The following is a 19,245-nucleotide window of genomic DNA, read 5'->3' on the forward strand; positions in this document are numbered from 1 at the left end:
GGTTGGCACCTGGGTAGAGCGTGCAGGGGGCAGGATAGAAACGTCATCAACGCACCAACTCGCTTGCTGTGAATGTCCAGACAATGACCTGCTCTATTCACACATTGGCTCAATCTGACATTATACAGATGACTATATTGCACTAGGGAGCTGGCAGGTTAAAGTCCATTTAATTTCCGGTACAACTGATTTGGACATTTGTGTTCTCATAGACAGCTAGGTTGCAGTGCATGTGTGTAAGCACTTTATTGCTGGATTACTTTGATACTGACAAAAACTTAAAAATGTAATCTTTCTGAGGCAAATTCTGAAGTGTCAACTATCCCACATACCTCTTGGGGAGGCTTTTGGCTTTCTCTTTTGGCTTTATTCTGTAGAATATCTATGGCTATTACTCACTGTGTCCTGTAATTTCCCAGTGGTTAGAATGCCATCTGGAACAATGATTTAAATTATCGAGGAGCAGAGAGAATGTTTCATTACCTACCTCCCCCTGTAATGTTAACCCTGTCTGAATGGGGCTTTAGCGTTGTTTATTTGAGTTCTAATAATACTTTTGCTACTATAGTGTTCTAAATATTATTACAAGTTAATAATACCCCAAATGATTTATGTGTTGGATAGCAAGGGGCTTAGCTTTTTTTTGAAGATATCTCCAAAAAAGAGATTGACAAAAAGAGTAGGGGAATCACTGGTCTGTTCCGGATTTTCTTACAGGAAACCATGGTGTCTGGGGTGTTACCAATACAAAACTTTTGATCAAGAAGATATATATTAAAATAAGTAAATATTCAAAATGACCTTAAAGTGCCACACAACATGACAGCAAAAGCAGGCAGCTAAAGTTGCTATGGAAAAATATGAACCAATGTGTATATTGGTGAAGTTAGTAGAGAAATTCCATAGCCATAACCAGCTGAGCTGAAAACACTACAGGGCAGCTTTGTCATAATTCAACACCTGTACTGGGAACCACCAGTGCACCTTAGTAATGAGACCAGCTCATGTGTCATATACACTAAAGTCAACACAACCACCCCATGAATGACATGTTTGTCTGTTTGAATGAGAGAGCAGGAGGGGGACATAATAAATTAGCAATGCCAACAAGCTGTTAATGTTAGATGAGCTGTAACAGTAATATACACGTAGGTAGCAAGCATCACTACCAAGTTACAGTTCATTTAGAAAAACTCACCTGGTGCTGAACTCCACAGAACGGCAACAATGTGCAATCCTAGATGAAATTATTGGCACCCCTGAATTTCAAGTACATAATTTCAAATATCTTCAGAAATAAATGCAAATGAGCCAATTTTGTATAACCAGAATAATTTAATAAAAAAATCAAAGGTTACAGAATAAAAGAAAATGAAAGAAAGAAAACTTGCATAATAGTGAAATAATACAAACACAAAATGTACCCCGGACACAATTATTGGCACTAATATGCATTATTAATATGCAATTTGCATTACCTTTGGCAACAATGACAGCCTCTAAACGTTTCTTGTAGCCATCTAGAAGCTTCTTGCACCTGTCTGCTGGTAGTTTCTGCCATTCTTCAATGCTATGCGTTCAAACTCTTAAGTTTGCAAGAGTCATTTTATTAATGGCAAATTTCAGCTCTCTCCAAAGGTTTTCAATGGGATTTACGTCTGGCCAGTTTAAAACACACCACCTTTTCCTTTTCAACCCTTCTGTGCTGCAAGATGTCTGCTTTGGGTCCTTGTCCTGCAGAAAGACCCAAGACTTTCACCTCAGACCTAGTTTTCTGACACTGGGCAACACATTTCGTGCTAAAATGCCTTTGTAATCTTCTGATTACATCATTCCTTTGATACATTCAATGCTTCCAGGGCCAGAGGCAACAAAGCAGCTCCACAGCACGATAGAACCTCTGCCATGTTTTACTGTAAGTAGGGTGTTCTTTTCCTTCTGGGCTTCATTTCATCACCTGCAAACAAACTGGTGCTCTGCATTCCCAAAGAGCTCTACTTTGGTTTCATCTGTCCATAGAACATTATCCCAGAAAGACTGTAGCTTATCTATGAAAGTTTTTGCAAACTTTAGTCTTGTCTTTATGTGCCTTTCTTTCAACAGTGGTGTCCTCCTTGCCCTTCGTCCATGGAGCCCTACTTGGTTTAGTGTGCGGTGTATGGTACAGGCTGAAACCAGCAATCCAAGCAATCTGCTCTAAGTCAGTCTGAAGCTCTTTAGATGTCTTGAGTGGTGTATATCAACTTCACAGACAAAAGTAAAGCGAGAGTTTCTTCTTAACGTCACGTCCTGGAAGCGTCTTAACAGTTTTATGACTGTGAAACTTCTTGATAACATTATGAACTGTTGAAACAGGGATTTCAAGATCTTTGGCGATTGCCTTGTAGCCTTTGGAATTTTTATGTTTTTGATAATAACATTTCTAAAGGCTCTCAGGCAGATCTCTTGTCTTTCTCATTGTGAAGAAGAAACTGGAAACAATCAGCCCCTTTTTATAGAATAAAACCACAATTCATTGGTTAATTCAGGTCATGTGAACACTGAAAATTGAGCACAGGTGAGTTATACTTGTTTTTTATTTTGTTTGAGGAACTAATTTAAATTCATCAAAAGGGTGCCAGCAGTTGTGTCAAGTATTCGTTTTGTGTTTGTATTATTTCACTATTATGCAGGGTTGTTTTTTTTCTTTTGTTCAGTAACCTTGGACATTTTATTAAAATATTGTGGTTATACAAAATTGCTGTTAAATAAATATTTGCATTTATTTATTTATTTTATTTCTAAAATTATTCCAAATTGTGTATTTGAAATTCAAGGGTGCCAATAATTTTGACCGTGATGTATGTGCATGCCACATCCTGCACTAAACCTTGTTAAGCAGCTCAGGTTGTTTTGTACTGAGCCTTGGATGGAAGCTCACTGAAAGCAATTACTGCTTTTATTCTTCGCTTGGAGTGGGTTGTTTGAATATTTATGGTGAAAAATTCTGTCAAATAGACAAGTCTCTCCAGGAATAGACCCCTAAATTATTGAGCACTACACAGTGGTCACCAAGTCACCAATCTGTCAGTTCTAATAAGCTAATTAGACTAATTAGACCTGTCAGCTATAAATCAAAACATTTGAGTTAGAAAATAAAGATGATAGATTTCTAGGAGCTGAGAGCAAGACCATCAAAACAATTAACACCAGAAATTCCCGGTTTTACTTCCGTGTTGCTTGAATGTTTCTAGGGATTTTTTTCTCATCTTATTAGAAAGTTTCGACTCAGTTGAGAGCGGTAGCTGATAGAAGAAAGAAGGGAATAGGTGACACAAATAACAATATTTTCTTTGGCAAAACATGAAATGCATGCGCCCAAAGGTGTTGTGTTCCCAAAACTCTTCATACAATCAACAAAACCACATACTGGTGTCTAAAAAAGAAAAAAAATTCTGCAACCAAAAAAAACCTCCTCAGTCAAGAGAGGAAAAGCAAAAACCATCAACTTTTTCAAAACAGTGCATCATAAAAAGTTCACACGTGTAGTCATTTAGTGGTGACACAAATGTAATAATAAAATATTTAACAAAATATTTCATGTGGTTTATTGACAACTCCATATATTTCCTGTGATTTATATCAGTTCATAAACTTTCGTCCACATCACACCTAATGGAATAGGCTCCGTTGAAAAACCATTGATATTCTTGGATTTGTTTGGAAACATTCCCACTTTAAATTTAACTTCACACTGACTGTAGAGTCAAAACTTGTGTTCCTTTGTATTTTTTCAAACAGTGGACGAGTCAACATAATAGAAATTAATTTCTCTGCAAGTTTGAAAAAATTGTGAGCAGAAGACTCTCTGGTGAAATCCACATTTACAGTAGTTTCTGCACTTGTGTTTTATGTTTTGCAAACCATATTTTCTCAGCGATTATACTGTGAAAAGTAAAGCGAGAACTGTGTGTTCATTGAATGAGTTTGAAGTGTTGATCACTGTATTGCAGCATGTGCAGTCTTAGAACACAGATGGCAGAAGTGCGTTGAAACAGTAGAGAAATAGTATAAATGTGCAAATAATTGAAATACATGGTTTGGTGTCTTGATTAAAAACAAACTATGCTGTCAGTGCAGAATAAAAATAGTAAATTGATGCAATGAAGTACATTCACAATTATCACTTTGCCTTGTATGAATGTTAGATTTACTGTCGTGTAAAGTCAGACGCTAAATTTCATTAGTAATACAGTTTATTAATACAGTAATATGTTTTTTTTTTTCTGAACCAAAGAAGAACAAAGAAAGATTTAGTCATTTTTTCCACTGATTAGCTGATTAGGTTTGGTGGAAGATCTTTACCAAAACAGCATGAAAACATGGAGTGTTAAACAGCGTTTTCTGCGAAAACTGGCTTAGTGTGGGTGTAGCTAACAAGCCATCAAACGAGCTGGTGTTTGCTCAAAATAAATGCCAGACTACACTGTAGACTTCTCAACGTACTTGCCAGACGGTTATGCTTCATCAGCATTGAGGTTTCATAGATCAGTGATGAAAATTGACAGTGAAACAGAGCCGCCCCCAAAGCCTGTTTATTTCTCATAATGACCAAAGGCAGAAAACTGAGAGGTGTGAAACGCAAAGAAGAAAGTTGAGAAGTGCAAAGGAAAAACTATGGCTCTCAAACTGAAAATAAGAATTTTATATGCACCGCTGTGTACCATAGTGTTGCAGATATGCAACAAACCGCAGTATTTCCTCTGTGGATCTGTTTTTTACTGCTATAGTCTCATTTCATCTTTCTGATTGGGAAACTAAAGTCCGATAAGATCTCATGAGACTTCATACTCTGACTTTCTTGCATTTGTGAGGAAAGTATTACATCTTTTGCTCCACTACATTAATCTGATGGTTTGATTAAATGTAGAAACATAAAATGCATCATAAGCAGAGCATTGAACTACGGACAATTAACGATTTGCTTACATCAATGTGTAGCCCTCATACTTAATGAGAAAATGCAGTTTCACTTGTTTGAATGATTTTCTGTGTCAGACTTCCATTTGTTCTATCAGTAACAGCAACATTATATTAATGGTGTGGAATAATAGTTTGCTCCAGGAAGTGTGAATAAAAAGCAAATTAGGGGCATGTGTAGTGTGTAGGACGAGATTAAATGGTGGTGGCTGTGTTATACTCCACTAAACAGGAAATGTAATGTTAAAGGCCAGTTCACTAATGAGTACAGCCAATTTAATGGTCACAGCATACACCTCAGTTTTAATAATTGTAACATATTCATCCAAATCTGCTCATATGCAAACACACAGACATTGCATGCAGATCAAAGGCATACATACACACAGAACCTTCCATTTGTAGGTTGTAGAGATCTCATCTGAGACTGTTAATGAAACAGACCTCCCACAGCCTCAACTCCCAACCAGCAAAACAAAACTGCCCGAGCACACATCAAATTAAAGGTATAATATGTAACTCTTCTGCATTAAAATGTCTAACAAGCACTAGACCTACATTATATATTTAACTGAGTTGTGTACTAGCATTATCCCATATGTTTCCAGAAACCTAGAGAAAGCCATTATTTTAATCAAGGTAACGGTCCGTTTCATTTGGTCACCTATCAGGGGTGTCATATCCCTTTTTGCGCATGTGTCAGCATGGTGGTTGTCTGCCAGAAGCAGTCAAAATTGACTTTTATCCATTTTTAAGCCACATTTTTGCGACATACTTTTCAGATCTCGGTTGTTTATAACTTTATGTTTTAACCGGATGAAGGATTTTAGTCATCGCACATCTGGATCTCAATTTACCAGAGAAACAATCAGAGCAAACATTAGCGGCAAATGATCCATTTGTTTTGGAGAAGAGGAGACTGAGAATTCGGCTCCCGGTAAGAACCTCCTGAACGATTACCACTGAAGGAATAACCTGACCTAACCTGGAGAAGCTGACTGCAATGACGGCAGTGGCTGTAAAGACGATAACTCCCATGATTCCACACTACTTCACGACAGCATCAAACTCAAAACTGTCTTTTGTTATTGTTTTGATTGAGAGACCCCTAGCAGAGGAAAATTACTTATTGTGCGTTTATGTTGTGATTCACATCTGGGATGTAGGTCAAGTATGAAGGACCTAACCAAGTTGAACTAAACCATGCATTGTGCTGCTGCTGCTTGGAAGATGCTGGAAAACAAACTCAAAACAAAAACAAAAAATGTTAAAACAGTCAACATACATAATATATAATATTATTTTTTTTTTTTTTTTTTTTTTTTTTTTATTTTTTTTATTTTATTTTTATATTTTTTTTTCATTTTTTTTTCATTCCTCAGCTTTCATTCCATTCATTTTTGCAGCAGACTCATTGCAAAAACTTGAAAAGAAAAAAAAATCAAAACAGCAATCAGACCGATTTAAACATTTGAGACCGATTTCCACATTCACAGACTTTCACTTGACTTTTTGGATTCCATATCCATATTTCCATAGTATATGTCACATATACACAACAACATGACACATATATATAGATATTACATATTGTATAGATGTGCGTGCATGTACTGAACACTGAACTGAAGAAGAGAAGAGAGGAAGAACAGAACTTTCTTATTCTTCTTATTTTCTTTATAAATATATAAAAATATAAATATATTAATAAAATCAGTTAATATGAACCAGACATCAACAACAAAACAACAGAAAAAAAAAAAAAAAATAAACATTTCAGCATGCATGACAGCATATATTGATACGGATACACACATGCAAGCGCAAAAGAAAGACCCTGCTGCAGTCTGCTGCCATGCTGTTCCATCAATACATTATTATTTTTTTCAAAAATCCAAAAAAAATCAATGTAGAAATGCCTAAAGAAATGCCCAGTGGCCCTCAAAAATCCTTAAAAATTTTTTCTGCTCTCTGCTGAGGGTACTGAGGATGAGTGTGACAGTGAGCAGGCAGGGCAGTTTGTTGTTGCTGCTCCACCTCTGTCTCACTGCCTCTGTTGGTTCTGCTCCAGCAACAGGACCAGTCACAGGATTTGTGTTTGTTGTTGTTGTAGACTAGAGGCTTTTTTTAAGTCAAACAAACAACCTTATTATCTTTTGTTTTTTGCCATCTACAGTGTAGAGCGTGAAATACTTCCAAACACTGCTTCTCTGATGCTTTGGTGTCGTGATTATCCGATCGTGACAGCTCCTCCATTTTTACTGATTAGCTTAGTTTACTGATAGGTCAATGCATTGGAACTGCGGCCTCTGATGGACCAAAAGGAAAACTATTTTAAACATTCTATTGTCATCGCAGACTGTAGATGTAAAGTTTGAACGGATTATTACAGGATGAATATTTAATTTTTGTCATTGTTTGCACAAAAGTTTGACTTTTGGAATAAAAGGTGACAGCCCTAAGAAAGGACCATGCAGTATCATATATGCACTAGTTATCCATTATGGGAATATGTTATTCATGCCTATTTCTTTAGTAATTAAGTAAAAGCAAAAATAATATTGATATCTACCGTATTTTCCTCTTTCTGAAGTTCTTTGCACAATACCGGTGTCTACAAAATCCTTATAGGCTAGTCTTGTCACTCAGCAGCCATCTTGACAATAGGGAATTATTTCAGGCTTACAGGACCAGGCTGTTCGCTAAATGAATGGGGAGAGCGCTGTAATATCGCTAACATATCATATACAAACACTAAGGACCTAATGTCCTTCCTCATAGTGGCTGCACTCTCTGATAACCCCATTTTGCGATTCAGGCTGATAGAGAGCTCTATTTTACATAAAAGTTTTGGTTCATAACTGATATTGAGCAGTAACTTGTTACATTTTATGCTGCTGAAAGAAATCAGCCATTCAGTGAGTGCTTTTTCCATGGTTGTGGTAAGTGCATTTATTTTTTCCACACCTAGCTGTTCCAGTGGGAATAGAAGCCCTCAAAGCCAGTGGTGTTACTGCATTGCTCTTCCCTTTTAACAACACAAACACCATAATAACATGCATGATAGCATGTGCGGATCTTCAGAGAGGCTTTCAACACTCTGTGACGCTGCCGAGACAGAGACATGACATGAGTCTGGTGACGGTCTGTCAAACTGAGCAGGAGATTGATGGCCATCCTTTCTCCCCACCATTTAGGCTGTTCCCTCTAAGTGTGATGGATGGAGCAAGGTCATTGACAGCTACTGCTACCAGTTACTTTGAGCAAAATAAGAGGCAACCAGGAATATCAAAATATTACTGCATTAGTAGTAATATTATGATAGAGTAAACAATTACACAAGAACCCCAGGATGCTGAAAGAAGACTGTAATAAGCCATTTTTTATATATATATTCTTGTCTGGGTAACCTTGACCGAGCGGTATACGGTTTTGTTTGTTTTGTTTTTTGGGGGTTTTGCTTTGCCAGGACTGAGGGACTGGTTTTCCAAAAGGGAATATTGGTCATCAACATACTGTTATTAAACTAAACTTGCTTTAACTAATAATTAAAATCTACAAATACAAAGTCAACAGAAAATTAAAAAATAAAATAATAAAAATTCTTACATTCTCTGATTCTATCTTCTCCATTGTGAGGATTTGCTGCTTCTTTCTGTCCCATAAGAAAAGTAAACTAAATACTTTTTGGATTTTGGACCATTGGAATGTCAGAACAAGCATTATTAAGATGTCCCATTGGGCTCTGAAAATGTATTATCGGCATATTTCATTATTTTCTGACATTTTATATTAAATGTAATGTAATTGGCTGCATATAAATAGATAAGAAAAAATAGACCTTATTAGTTATTGCCCTAAACCAAACAAGAAAAAAACAAATTAAAAAGAAAAACAGAAAAACTAGACCTACAGGCAGGTATTAACAGGGTCCGAGCCCCCGCGCAATTGGACCTTCAGGCCCATGGGTCCGATGCAGGTCTCAGGTTGAGAGCAGCACAGAAATTGGAAAACATTCCACCCAGGCTGGAATGTTTCTGAGGGGTATTCCAGGGGGTTTTCCAGAAAGCATGGTTAAACTAGCATGCCATGAACCCAGGACTTGGTTGAGTGAACCTTGTATAAAAAAAAATATAAAAACTCTTTGAAAAACCTGTGATCATGAGAAGACATAGATGATACATGCACATTTTCATGCAGATCGCACTTACAGAGTGAGTACAGAGTATTTTGGAAAAAAATTTTTAGCATATTTCATGATTTTGCAACAAAAGCACCACCTAGCAGCCGATTGACGCCAAATTTTGCACAGAGTCTCAGTGAAGAATGGGAAACTACTGAGCCCCGTTTCATATTAATAAGAATAATTGCAATATGTAACACTTCCTGTTTTGACTGCAACCTATAGGAAGTTGTTCCTCTATAACTAGCGCATTCTTTTTATAACTTTTGGTCATGAGAGTACATAGATTCTATTTGCAAAATTTCTTGCAGATCGGACTCACAGCCTAGGAGGAATTTGAAAAAGTAGGTTTCGCACATTTTACAATCTTGTGAAAAAGGTTACCGGCGGAATAGGATGTGGCCTATACTATATGACATGTCCTTTTTGGTGTCTGATGTGTGTACACCATTCTATACCTCCCCTGAAAATTTCAGTCACATAACTTTTACGGTGAGTGTTGCAGTACCACTTTTACCAACAGAAGAAAAATAAATAAATAAATACATTTTTAAAAAACCTAAGCAATTACAGCAGGGCTCCCAGCACCACTGTTACCGGGAGCCCTGCTGCTTTGCATCTGTGGCCACCAGCCCACTCGGACTTGGACCCCTAAAAACAATAACATTTACAAACCTGGGAGAAATAATATTTGTAGGTTGTGCATTGATTAAGTAACCATAAATTCTCAAATCTCATCAATCTGCTGCTTGTCTTTTTAAAAGAAACACTGTTCTCACTCAATAATTCCAATGGGAAACAGGGGGACTTCTTACTAAAATTTAATGAAATATATTTGTAAAACCGGGGAAAATAGGAACAAAGCCAGTCTCTAACCCTGCCGTCGAGATAAATAAAAACCATGGGCCACTATTTGAGAATTTACATTATGCAAAACCACTGAGAGTTAAGTGAATTTTACAGCAGATTTTCCATCGAGGCCAAAGCAAAAACACTCATGAGCAAATATCTTTTGGAATTGCTCTAAATACACAGGAATGTAATAAGTAATCATTAATTAATTTCTTTAGATGTTGAAATTGTGGGGGATTAAGTCATGGTTTTTACTAAGCAATTCCTTTTTGTGATCCAGTAAATTATAGTACATTTTGAAATGTCACCTTGCAGTCCCTCATGAGAATAACAGCATAAAGAACAATGAGAGGAGACTCTGATGTGGTTTAAAGAAATGTCTCTCTACAAAACAGATGTGAACAAAAATTAACCTAAAACCCAATTTCTGCAGTAGAAAAAGAGAAAGGGAGCTGAGAGTGGAAGTGCAGTAATGGCAAGCTCAGTGAAAAAATGACAAAGCTGAGGTAAGGAGATTAAAGGAAAGTGCAATGGGAAAGATTGGCTACTGTGACAATGGGCTGTCAGCAGCAGTATTGTCAGGCTCGCTCAAAAGAGCATAGAACATTAAGCAGGAATTGGATAGGACCAGCTGCTGTGCACATGCAAGCACACACAAACACGTGCGGAGTACACACATTGTTGCTGACAATCAGCCAAAGCTTCCCCTAGGGAGAGGAAAAAGGATGAAAAAAGACATACACAGGTGAAAATATATAACGTCTCTTATTCTAAGACTCACAAATTCTCAAGCATCATCTCAACCAGTTTTCATTATTTGCCTTTGACACTAGTATTACTCTACTGGAGTTTATTCAGACTCTTAATTTGCTTTTAAAAAAGACTGACACTATAGCAATGACTTCGTGAATTCAGGGCTATTTTTAACATAACCTGACAAAGTTTGTTGTTTCTACTAACACCAGCACATACTGACCATAATACACTCGGGTGAAAAAATAATGGAAATACCAGAATTAAGTGTGTCAGTAAGGTGTTGGGCCACCACGAGCCTCCAGAACAGCTTCAGTGCTCCTTGTAATAGTATCTCCAAGTCTCTGGATTTTTACTGGAGGGATGAACCGTTCTTCAATAAGATATTCCCTCATTTTCATTCCCTCATGTTTGATCTCAATCTGGTGACTGTGAAGGCAATAGCATCATTTTCATACTCATCAATCAAATTAGTGACCTGTTGTTCACTGTGGATGGGGAAGGGTTATATCAAAAAAAAAGTTGATCACCCAGAACAACTTTGTATGTACAGTATACTTAATTTGTAGTCACCCTTCCTTCCAAGGCTGGATTTATAGTTGTTTAAAGATACAAGTAAACATCTAATGTGGGTCTACATAGAGAGCACGTGTTACTGGTAACTGTAGGTCACACAAGCTTGCAGAGGAGTCGAAGCACACTTTAAAATCTCAACTACGCATTGTACGGACTTCAGCATCATGACAGCTTTTTAGTTGATCCAACTCCTGTCAGGAAGCATGTTTGAAATGGAAAAAAAACAAGAATAAGCGTGCATTCAGGCAGAAAATAGCTCTGCATTAAAATAAAACAAGGCGCTGCGTCAATTCCAGATGTTCCACACAAAACTGCAAAGGTCAACCTCATGGTGGCATTAGAATGAAACTCAGGAGATCACCAAAGTAGTTAGGATACATCACCTGCAAATCATGAATGTCTATACCTGATTTTGTGCCAATCCATCCAGGAGATGTTGAGATATTTCACTGAATAAGTGAAGACTTTGAGGTGCTGGTGGCGCTAGATGAAAAGTCAGGGAATCCCCAAAGTTAGGTTTCATTCTTTTGGGACCATCGATATCTGTACCAAATTGAATGGCAACCCATCCAGTAACTGTTTAGATACTGTATTTCACTAAAAGCAAAAATGTCAACCTCATGGTGGCACTACAGGAGTATTCGTGGTTGATGAGATATTTCTGTCTGGACCAAAGTGACGGATCGTTAGACAGACTAACGTTGTCACCCCTAGATGCTGCTAGCGTAGTAAAAAAAAAAAAAAAAGTAAGTGTCTTTGGATAAAACCATATGCCAAATGAATGTAATGTCATGTGATGCAAAGGCAGAGAATTCTGTACAACCACTGACTGACAAGAGACAAAACAAATACAAAGAACGGTTTCTGGTGTTTTGGACATTGACACTCTGAAGTCACATCAGTGTCACAGCAGACACGGATACCTGTTCCTCTACTGCTGCCCCTTCATCTTGATTGTCATTTCTGTCAGGAGTGCAGCAACTGAAGCCGGGAAGGTAGAGGTTTGGTTCTGTTCCATATTGTAACAATCCATGAGATATTAATTGAATGGCCTTGAGATTCCAGCAAAGACAGTAAAACATGAGTCTCATGAGTAAAACCTGACAGGTGTGTGGGCGTGTAGTGCTCCCAAACCCCCAGCTCACATTTCCAGCTGTGTAGCAGTACTACAGGTGAGCAGCTGTTGTTGGAAAACCCTTACTCTTGATCCAGAAGAGCAGATGATACAAACATTTTTCTTACTGGTTTCCACAGATCCAGACAGAAGCATCAGTGGTGTTTCTGAAGTTAAGAGGAGAATCTCAGTTATTTAATTAATATCTTAGTATGTGATACCATTTCCTTCCCTGCCATATATGGGACGTTTGGAGTTTGCCCCTAGCCTTGTTCTAGCTGTTCCAAACACCAAACACTGAAACTCTCTAAGCTAATGTTTTATTTAAACTCAGTGAACGTTTTTTCAGCACAGACAGTTTCTACTGGCCCTGTGGCATTTCAGACGGTGCCAGAGTATAGAGATGGATTGTAGCAGGGACCTACAGTGTAACTGAAGGGTGCCTTTGCTCATGATGTCACTACGGTATGTTCACCTTTAATGGACCAGTGGGAAGTCGATTAGAACTGGTGTGCATTGTTATCAGACGTAATGACAGGTGTTAGATTATGATGAAGTGGTCCCTGGGCTCTTGAAGTCAGCAGCTGCAGAGGCATCGGGATACTGATCACTTCCCCTCTTGCCACTGTCTCGTCTATCCACTCTCCCTTTCATCTTTCTTTTGCTTCTTCGTACTTCTCTTATTCTCTCTTTACTTTATCTTTAGCTGTGTCCCTTGCTCTTGGTTTAAGGCAGTATATCTTGATGTAGGCTATTAATATTTCAGTGAGTGAGAGAGTGAGTCATGATACGGTGGAAGAATACATAAGAATGGAAAGAAGAGGTTGAAAGAGATCAGCTTGTTTTGCATTCAGGAGACCAGATAATTAATTACTACTATATAATGTATATTTATATAAATCCAAAAAAGCCCCCACTGACTCAACTGAAGAATGGAGTGGCCTGGAGAAAGAGAAAGGGCAACTGTTTGCTACTGCTGACCAAGTTGATGATTGTTTGTCCAACTGAAATTAAATAGCTTTTTTTTCGTCTGCTACAGCATAGATATCTGCTCTGTAAATCCCATGTACTGCATTCTGCTTTGAGGAAAAAACAGGAAAAATTAATAATTTTTTGGGTTCATGATTGTGCTGTTGTTCTCAGTCAACATAGTGGAAGAACTTGTTTCCATACAGCCAATCAATTCGCCTCATTTTTAAACATAATTGCAAAGAACAATAACGTCAGCATTGGCACAATAGGCAGACGGTCACACTGAGCCAGACAGCAGCTGCTACACAAACAAAGAGCCACCGACTTTGAACACCCACCCAGATTAGCTTTCATGCTAAAGTCTCCTCATCTGTTTAGCTTGTTGAATGAGTGACCAAGCAGACATTCAGCAAAGAAGAGAGACCCGCTAACATTAGTTTGCATGATAGATAAGCTGCTCAGCTGCAGCACATTAAACAGCAGGTAAACATACCTGCAAATGTCACTTTGGTCAGTTTAGATGCTGACGTGTTCCTCCCTAATAAGACTAACAACACGCTGTCAGCCCAAAACATGTAGGCTACAGCGCAGGTTTGCTTACTTGATCAATCATTCCTCTGCCAGAGCTCAGGCTGCCGACTGCTGTCGATCAAAACACGACACGCACCTCCAGCTGGCTGAGAAGGAAGAGAAGCATTTCTGATATTACCCCACACATCATTTTTTATTCCAGGTAATACTACAAAAATATCACACTAGTCACATTAATTTGACTGCAAAAAGGTATGACTAAATGTGATTTCGGTTTTCCAGCTGGCTTCCAAAGCCTGCCATGTGACTTTAGTGACCAAAGGACCTGATAGAGGGAAATTAAACAGGACCTGACTTTAACGGTACCTGACTATCCTAAATTATCTGTATTGCTCCAGTGCACAAAGACATTAATCTGTTTGGAGCAACATCTGCTTCAAAGATAGATTTTTTTTTTTTTTTTTGGATGTCCAGTGAATTTTTCCAGTATCACTGTCTTCAAGCCTATCATAAATATTATGTGATGACATGAGCAGGTGGACCACAATAAATGTAATGTATGGAAAAGTAAGGCCTTCATGAACGCTGTGGCACACCATGCAATATTAACTGCTTGCTGTCTTGAAGCACCAGAAAACAAAATTGTGGAGCAGGAGAAAAGTGAAGAAACATCTTTGCTTTTCTTAGGAGGTCACCATTAGTCTGATGACAAAATGTAAATGGTCTGAAGGTCGCACCGGAAGGTAGGCCATGTTCTTAAATCAATCAGTAGGATAGTTTAGCATGTGTTCACATGTTAACAAGTTACCATTAATAAATAGGATAGAGCTACAAAACTCAAAATAAGCTCTTAGGTAAGAAAAATCTTTGTTTTATGGAGGAAATACTTTCAGTGTTTTGGGGTTTGATCAGTGGGGTCACATGTGATTCCAAAGGCCAGTTACTAAACCACTCAACTGTCACAACTCCTTGATGCTTGCTCGTATCTTTTTTTCAATGCTAGCTATGGGGAAAGAAAAATCAGGAAAATAACATGTTTTAGCATTGTGGCAACATAGCTGTTAATGGCATGAAGGGACGCAACAGCATTTGAAGTAGATGTAATTCTGTTCCTCTGCTTTTTTGTTATGAAATGCATAACAGCTATTAGATCTGACTGGACAAACACACACACACACACACATACTTCTCAAACACACAAATACACTCATAGATACATCACACACTGTGACCTTTTCACTTCCAGTTTGAATGGTGTGTACTTTAAGTATGCATGACAGGCATACCAAATGAGACAAATGGAACATCAGAGGAGAGGGAAGCTGCTCAGGGTGTACAGAGCATGTAAAGAGGGAACAGAAACCATCTCGATACAGTGGTCACAACAGTAGAAATCTCTCTCAGTGCAGCATCCCTCTTGTCGTACGGTTGTAGAAATAGAAGCTTTCCAAGATTTATAACAATTGAATCTTGAGAATATAATTTGTTGCAATTCCCAGCAAGTCATAGAAGCAAAGTAAGACCCAATTTCTCATTTCTACTCTCAGTGAAGGATCAGTAGTTCAGCAAATATGTCTACATTTTGCAAGGGCTGCCTCTGCAGATATATTTAGGGGGATAAAACTTTAGTAGCAGGTTTCATCAGTAGAATATAGAAGGTGAGACCCAAAAAAAAGGAACACAGTGTATACCTTGGACTGGAGACTCCCACGGACTATTACAGTAAGTAGATCACACGGTTCTGTCTGAAAGAACAGACCAAAGCCTTTAGGTGGTATATTTTCAATCTTCTGCATACCCTCTTGATATCTCCTTCACTAATTTTCTTCATTGTACTCTTTGCCAACATTTTTCCAACCTCTTTCTTAAAATTTTGCTTCAAGTCATGGGTCTGTTGTCTGTGTTTTTTTTTATCTGCAGAGGGCCTGGCTGTGGGAGTTGGATTTGGAGCCATTGGAAAGACTTCATCTGCTACTTTTGAGAGTGCCAGGTAAGACTGGTATCAAGGCAAACAAACATGCATACAGAGCACACCTCCATTTATCCAGAAATGTCGCTCTACCACACTGGCAAGTGAGAAATGAAGTGGCTAAATCATGAGGCGCACGCTTATCGACCATGGAAAAGCCACAGACATTCTGTACGGCATCGCAGCTGGACACAAAACTGTGGATCCTGGGATTATGTGTTTAGAAGCGCTGTGACTGGTTTTCCAAACCTGGAACAACTGGTAGTCATAAGATTAAATGTTGTCTTTTTTTGGCATTAGCCTAGTTTAGATTAGGATTCAGTATGGTTGGGATTCGGTACAAGTAAGGTATGCTTACGCTATTTGTAAGAATGTCGTAAGGGGTTTCAAAACTGTGCTTTGTTGTGTTCTGCTGATATCTAGTGGTTACATTGTGGTACTGCAGAGAGCCTGGGCAGTTGTTAGGCAGGAAATGCCTGGTCATTACGTGTGGAGCTCTGGCCTCATCCCATTTTATAACCCACCCAGCACAGGTGCATGCATATTTCATTACTAAAGGCTGGTTTCTATATGAGCCCATTCGAGAGGATCAAAGTCAACATAATTATGTCTTGAACAAAGAGATACGTATGGCAGAACCTTATGAAAATTATACTGTATCTCTTGCCTAAAAAAACTCTCCAGGTCAACAGAAAAGGTGCTTGTTGAGGGAATATGAGAAAAAAGTATCTTGTACAATGGCCAGCTCTGTGTCATCTCCCACTTCCAGGTGCTCCTGTTGCCTTTTTGCAGGCATAAATGTGGATCCATCTCTTTCTGTTGCTATTATCAAGTCAAGTCAATCCGGTCAAAGAAAAAATTAAAATAGTGTACATTCTATAGCCCATATTAACTTTTTTTGCAGATATATTAAGTACCGGTGTATAAATCCAGTGGTCACTCTGTTAGGTACACTTTTCTAATACTGGATAGGATCCTCCTTTGCCCCCAGAGCAGCCGGAATTCTTGGTGTAATGGATTTGGCACCATAGATTTCTGTAGCAAATCCATCCAAAAGTGGTTGTGACATTGCACCAAAAACCAAAAATGTCAACCTCTTAGTGGCGCTACAGGAGAAGTCAAGGGATTACCAAAGTCAGTTGGCTTCATCCTCTGGGAAGCATGATTATTTGTACAAAAATTTCAAACGGCTGTTTAGATGTTTCAGTGTGGACCAAGTTTTTTGTGTGCATTTGAAAATGGTGGGTTTAGTTCCAGATTAAAGACAGTTTTGGGTTTTAGGTTTAGTGTGTTTAAAGTTAGGGTGAGAATATAGGCAGGATTTCCATCTGTACCCATAATTGTAGTTGGATCCATACAAATGGTGGCTGGACAGAATATGGCTGCTGTGTGGCACTGTGCGTTGTGCTCCTGACATCTGGTGGTTACATTTTGTTACTGGAAAGAGAGGTGGCAGTTGTTTGGCAAGAGATCCCTGTCTGACCAATCAGGTGCCCCCCCTCGTCTTTTCCCACCTTACCAACCAGACTGGTAAGGTGGGAAGGTCCTTTTATATGAGAATATAAAAGGACTGCTTCACACTCAGCTGCAAACCACCCCAGTGATTGCTGAAGGACACAGTCTGACGAAGTCAATCAAACCAGATCATTCTGAGGTCACCGACCCAGAAACTCTCCTTCCCCCAGCTTAGCTCTGAGATTCTATCCTTGAAGATCACAAACAGAATCAGACTGAATGGCCTGTAGCAACATTATTAATGGCCCCAGTAACCCAAACACCTGCAGCACCCCCCACAAGAGATAGTGGACAGAAGTGATATCACCATATTTCCTTTATATTAAAACACGCAACACAAACCTTTGCCTTTGGGTAAGAAAAACGCCTACCTGTCAATAGTGATAACATGTCATTATTGTAACAAAAACAGTGCCTCAGAGAACATGTCAAGCTCCAATAGACGCTCCTTTGGATGACTGGCCCATTTCTGAAAACAAGAAGAGCAGAAGACTGTCTCATATGTTCACTACCACTAGGTCCACACTAAATCCAATGAATCTGTTTACCAACGGGCTCTGTTAGCTCAGTATTTACCAATCTGACTATGAGCATGTTTACATGAAAGTCGTGTGGTTTGTAACAAGTAGTCAATCAGATGCAACATCAAAAATGAGGTAATGAATCAAAAAAATCCTCACAGGTCATAAGGGGTCAAGTGCAGCAGCAGGTCAGGTCAAATATGATTCAAATTGATAAGAGACTGAAATTTGAATTTTGACTGCAGACTTCAATTTTTTCTGAAAACAGTCAAAACAAAAATGTTCAAAATTAAAAAATGTAAAATCTCATGTGTTCAGTATTTTGTTCTTGACACTAAGTACTTGACTCTTTACTCTACTTTTGGGCTTTTGGGCTTAAATACGTTAAATTTTTCATTAAATACTACTGAAATATGTTGTTTTGTAACAAAAAAACAAAACAAAAAAAAAAACAAACAAATGGGACTGAGACTTTGGTAATTAACACAAATAGTAAGAGCAGGAATGAAAAGAATGAAATAGTGCAGTATAGTAGTAGTCCAGTGTTTGTTCTATCTGAGATGTTTTGGTTTTTACATTTTAATTTTTTTTTGAAGTTTTACAGTTTCAGTTTACAGTTCACATTGCACCAATGAGGAGAGGGAGCACAGCACATGCACACTTGCATGCAATGCACACATGCAATGCTTCTATGCTAATACACCTAATATACAGTACTTTCAACTTGCTTTATTTATTTTTTATTTATATTTTTTATACAGATTTGAGGATTAATTTGATTTTTTCCACACTGGCAGGAGTGCCAAATAACTGTTGGACACACTACAACACTGAACACTGACACTGTTGATGTATCACTGTACTAATGCCTACTTTTTCCATTTTTTGTCCATTATATACATATAACATTTTTTTTTTTTTGTTTTTAGTGTAGTAGTCACTACATGTTTGTGTATTTGTAATTATTCATATTCAATTTTTTTTTTTTTTTTTTTGTTTGCTTGCCCCACCTGGTGTCCAGACTGAAATATCAGTTGTTAGAGACTGACTGAAATAACAATTATTGGATGAATTTGATGACATTTTTTGTATAACCTCGAGTCCCCCCCAGCCTGAGAAGCCTGACTTTTTTTGATCCTCTGACTTTTTTTTTTTTTTTTTTTTTTTTTTTTTTTTTTTTGAAATGTCTTGAGAACTCTCTCTTTAATTGCCTAGAAATTTGGCACAGGTAGTCCTTGTGCCCTGAGGATGAATCCTCATGACTCTGCTGATCCCATGACTTCATTTAGCTTTGGCAGAA

The 19,245-nt window shown here is 38.1% G+C and overlaps 1 protein-coding gene across 4 annotated transcripts in view; it reads left to right on the forward strand.

The window, feature by feature from the left end:
- The window catches only part of LOC120794218 (zinc transporter ZIP11-like), a 124,353-nt gene that overhangs the window by 102,699 nt on the left and 2,409 nt on the right, over nt 1-19,245 (forward strand). For all 4 annotated transcript variants that reach the window (XM_040135053.1, XM_040135052.1, XM_040135051.1 and 1 more), the window contains one exon: nt 15,861-15,930. In XM_040135053.1, coding sequence (XP_039990987.1) covers nt 15,861-15,930 — 70 coding nt within the window. The remainder of the gene's footprint in view (nt 1-15,860; nt 15,931-19,245) is intronic.

Source organism: Xiphias gladius, chromosome 9 (assembly GCF_016859285.1).
Source record: "Xiphias gladius isolate SHS-SW01 ecotype Sanya breed wild chromosome 9, ASM1685928v1, whole genome shotgun sequence".
In the NCBI taxonomy this organism is placed as follows: domain Eukaryota; kingdom Metazoa; phylum Chordata; class Actinopteri; order Istiophoriformes; family Xiphiidae; genus Xiphias; species Xiphias gladius.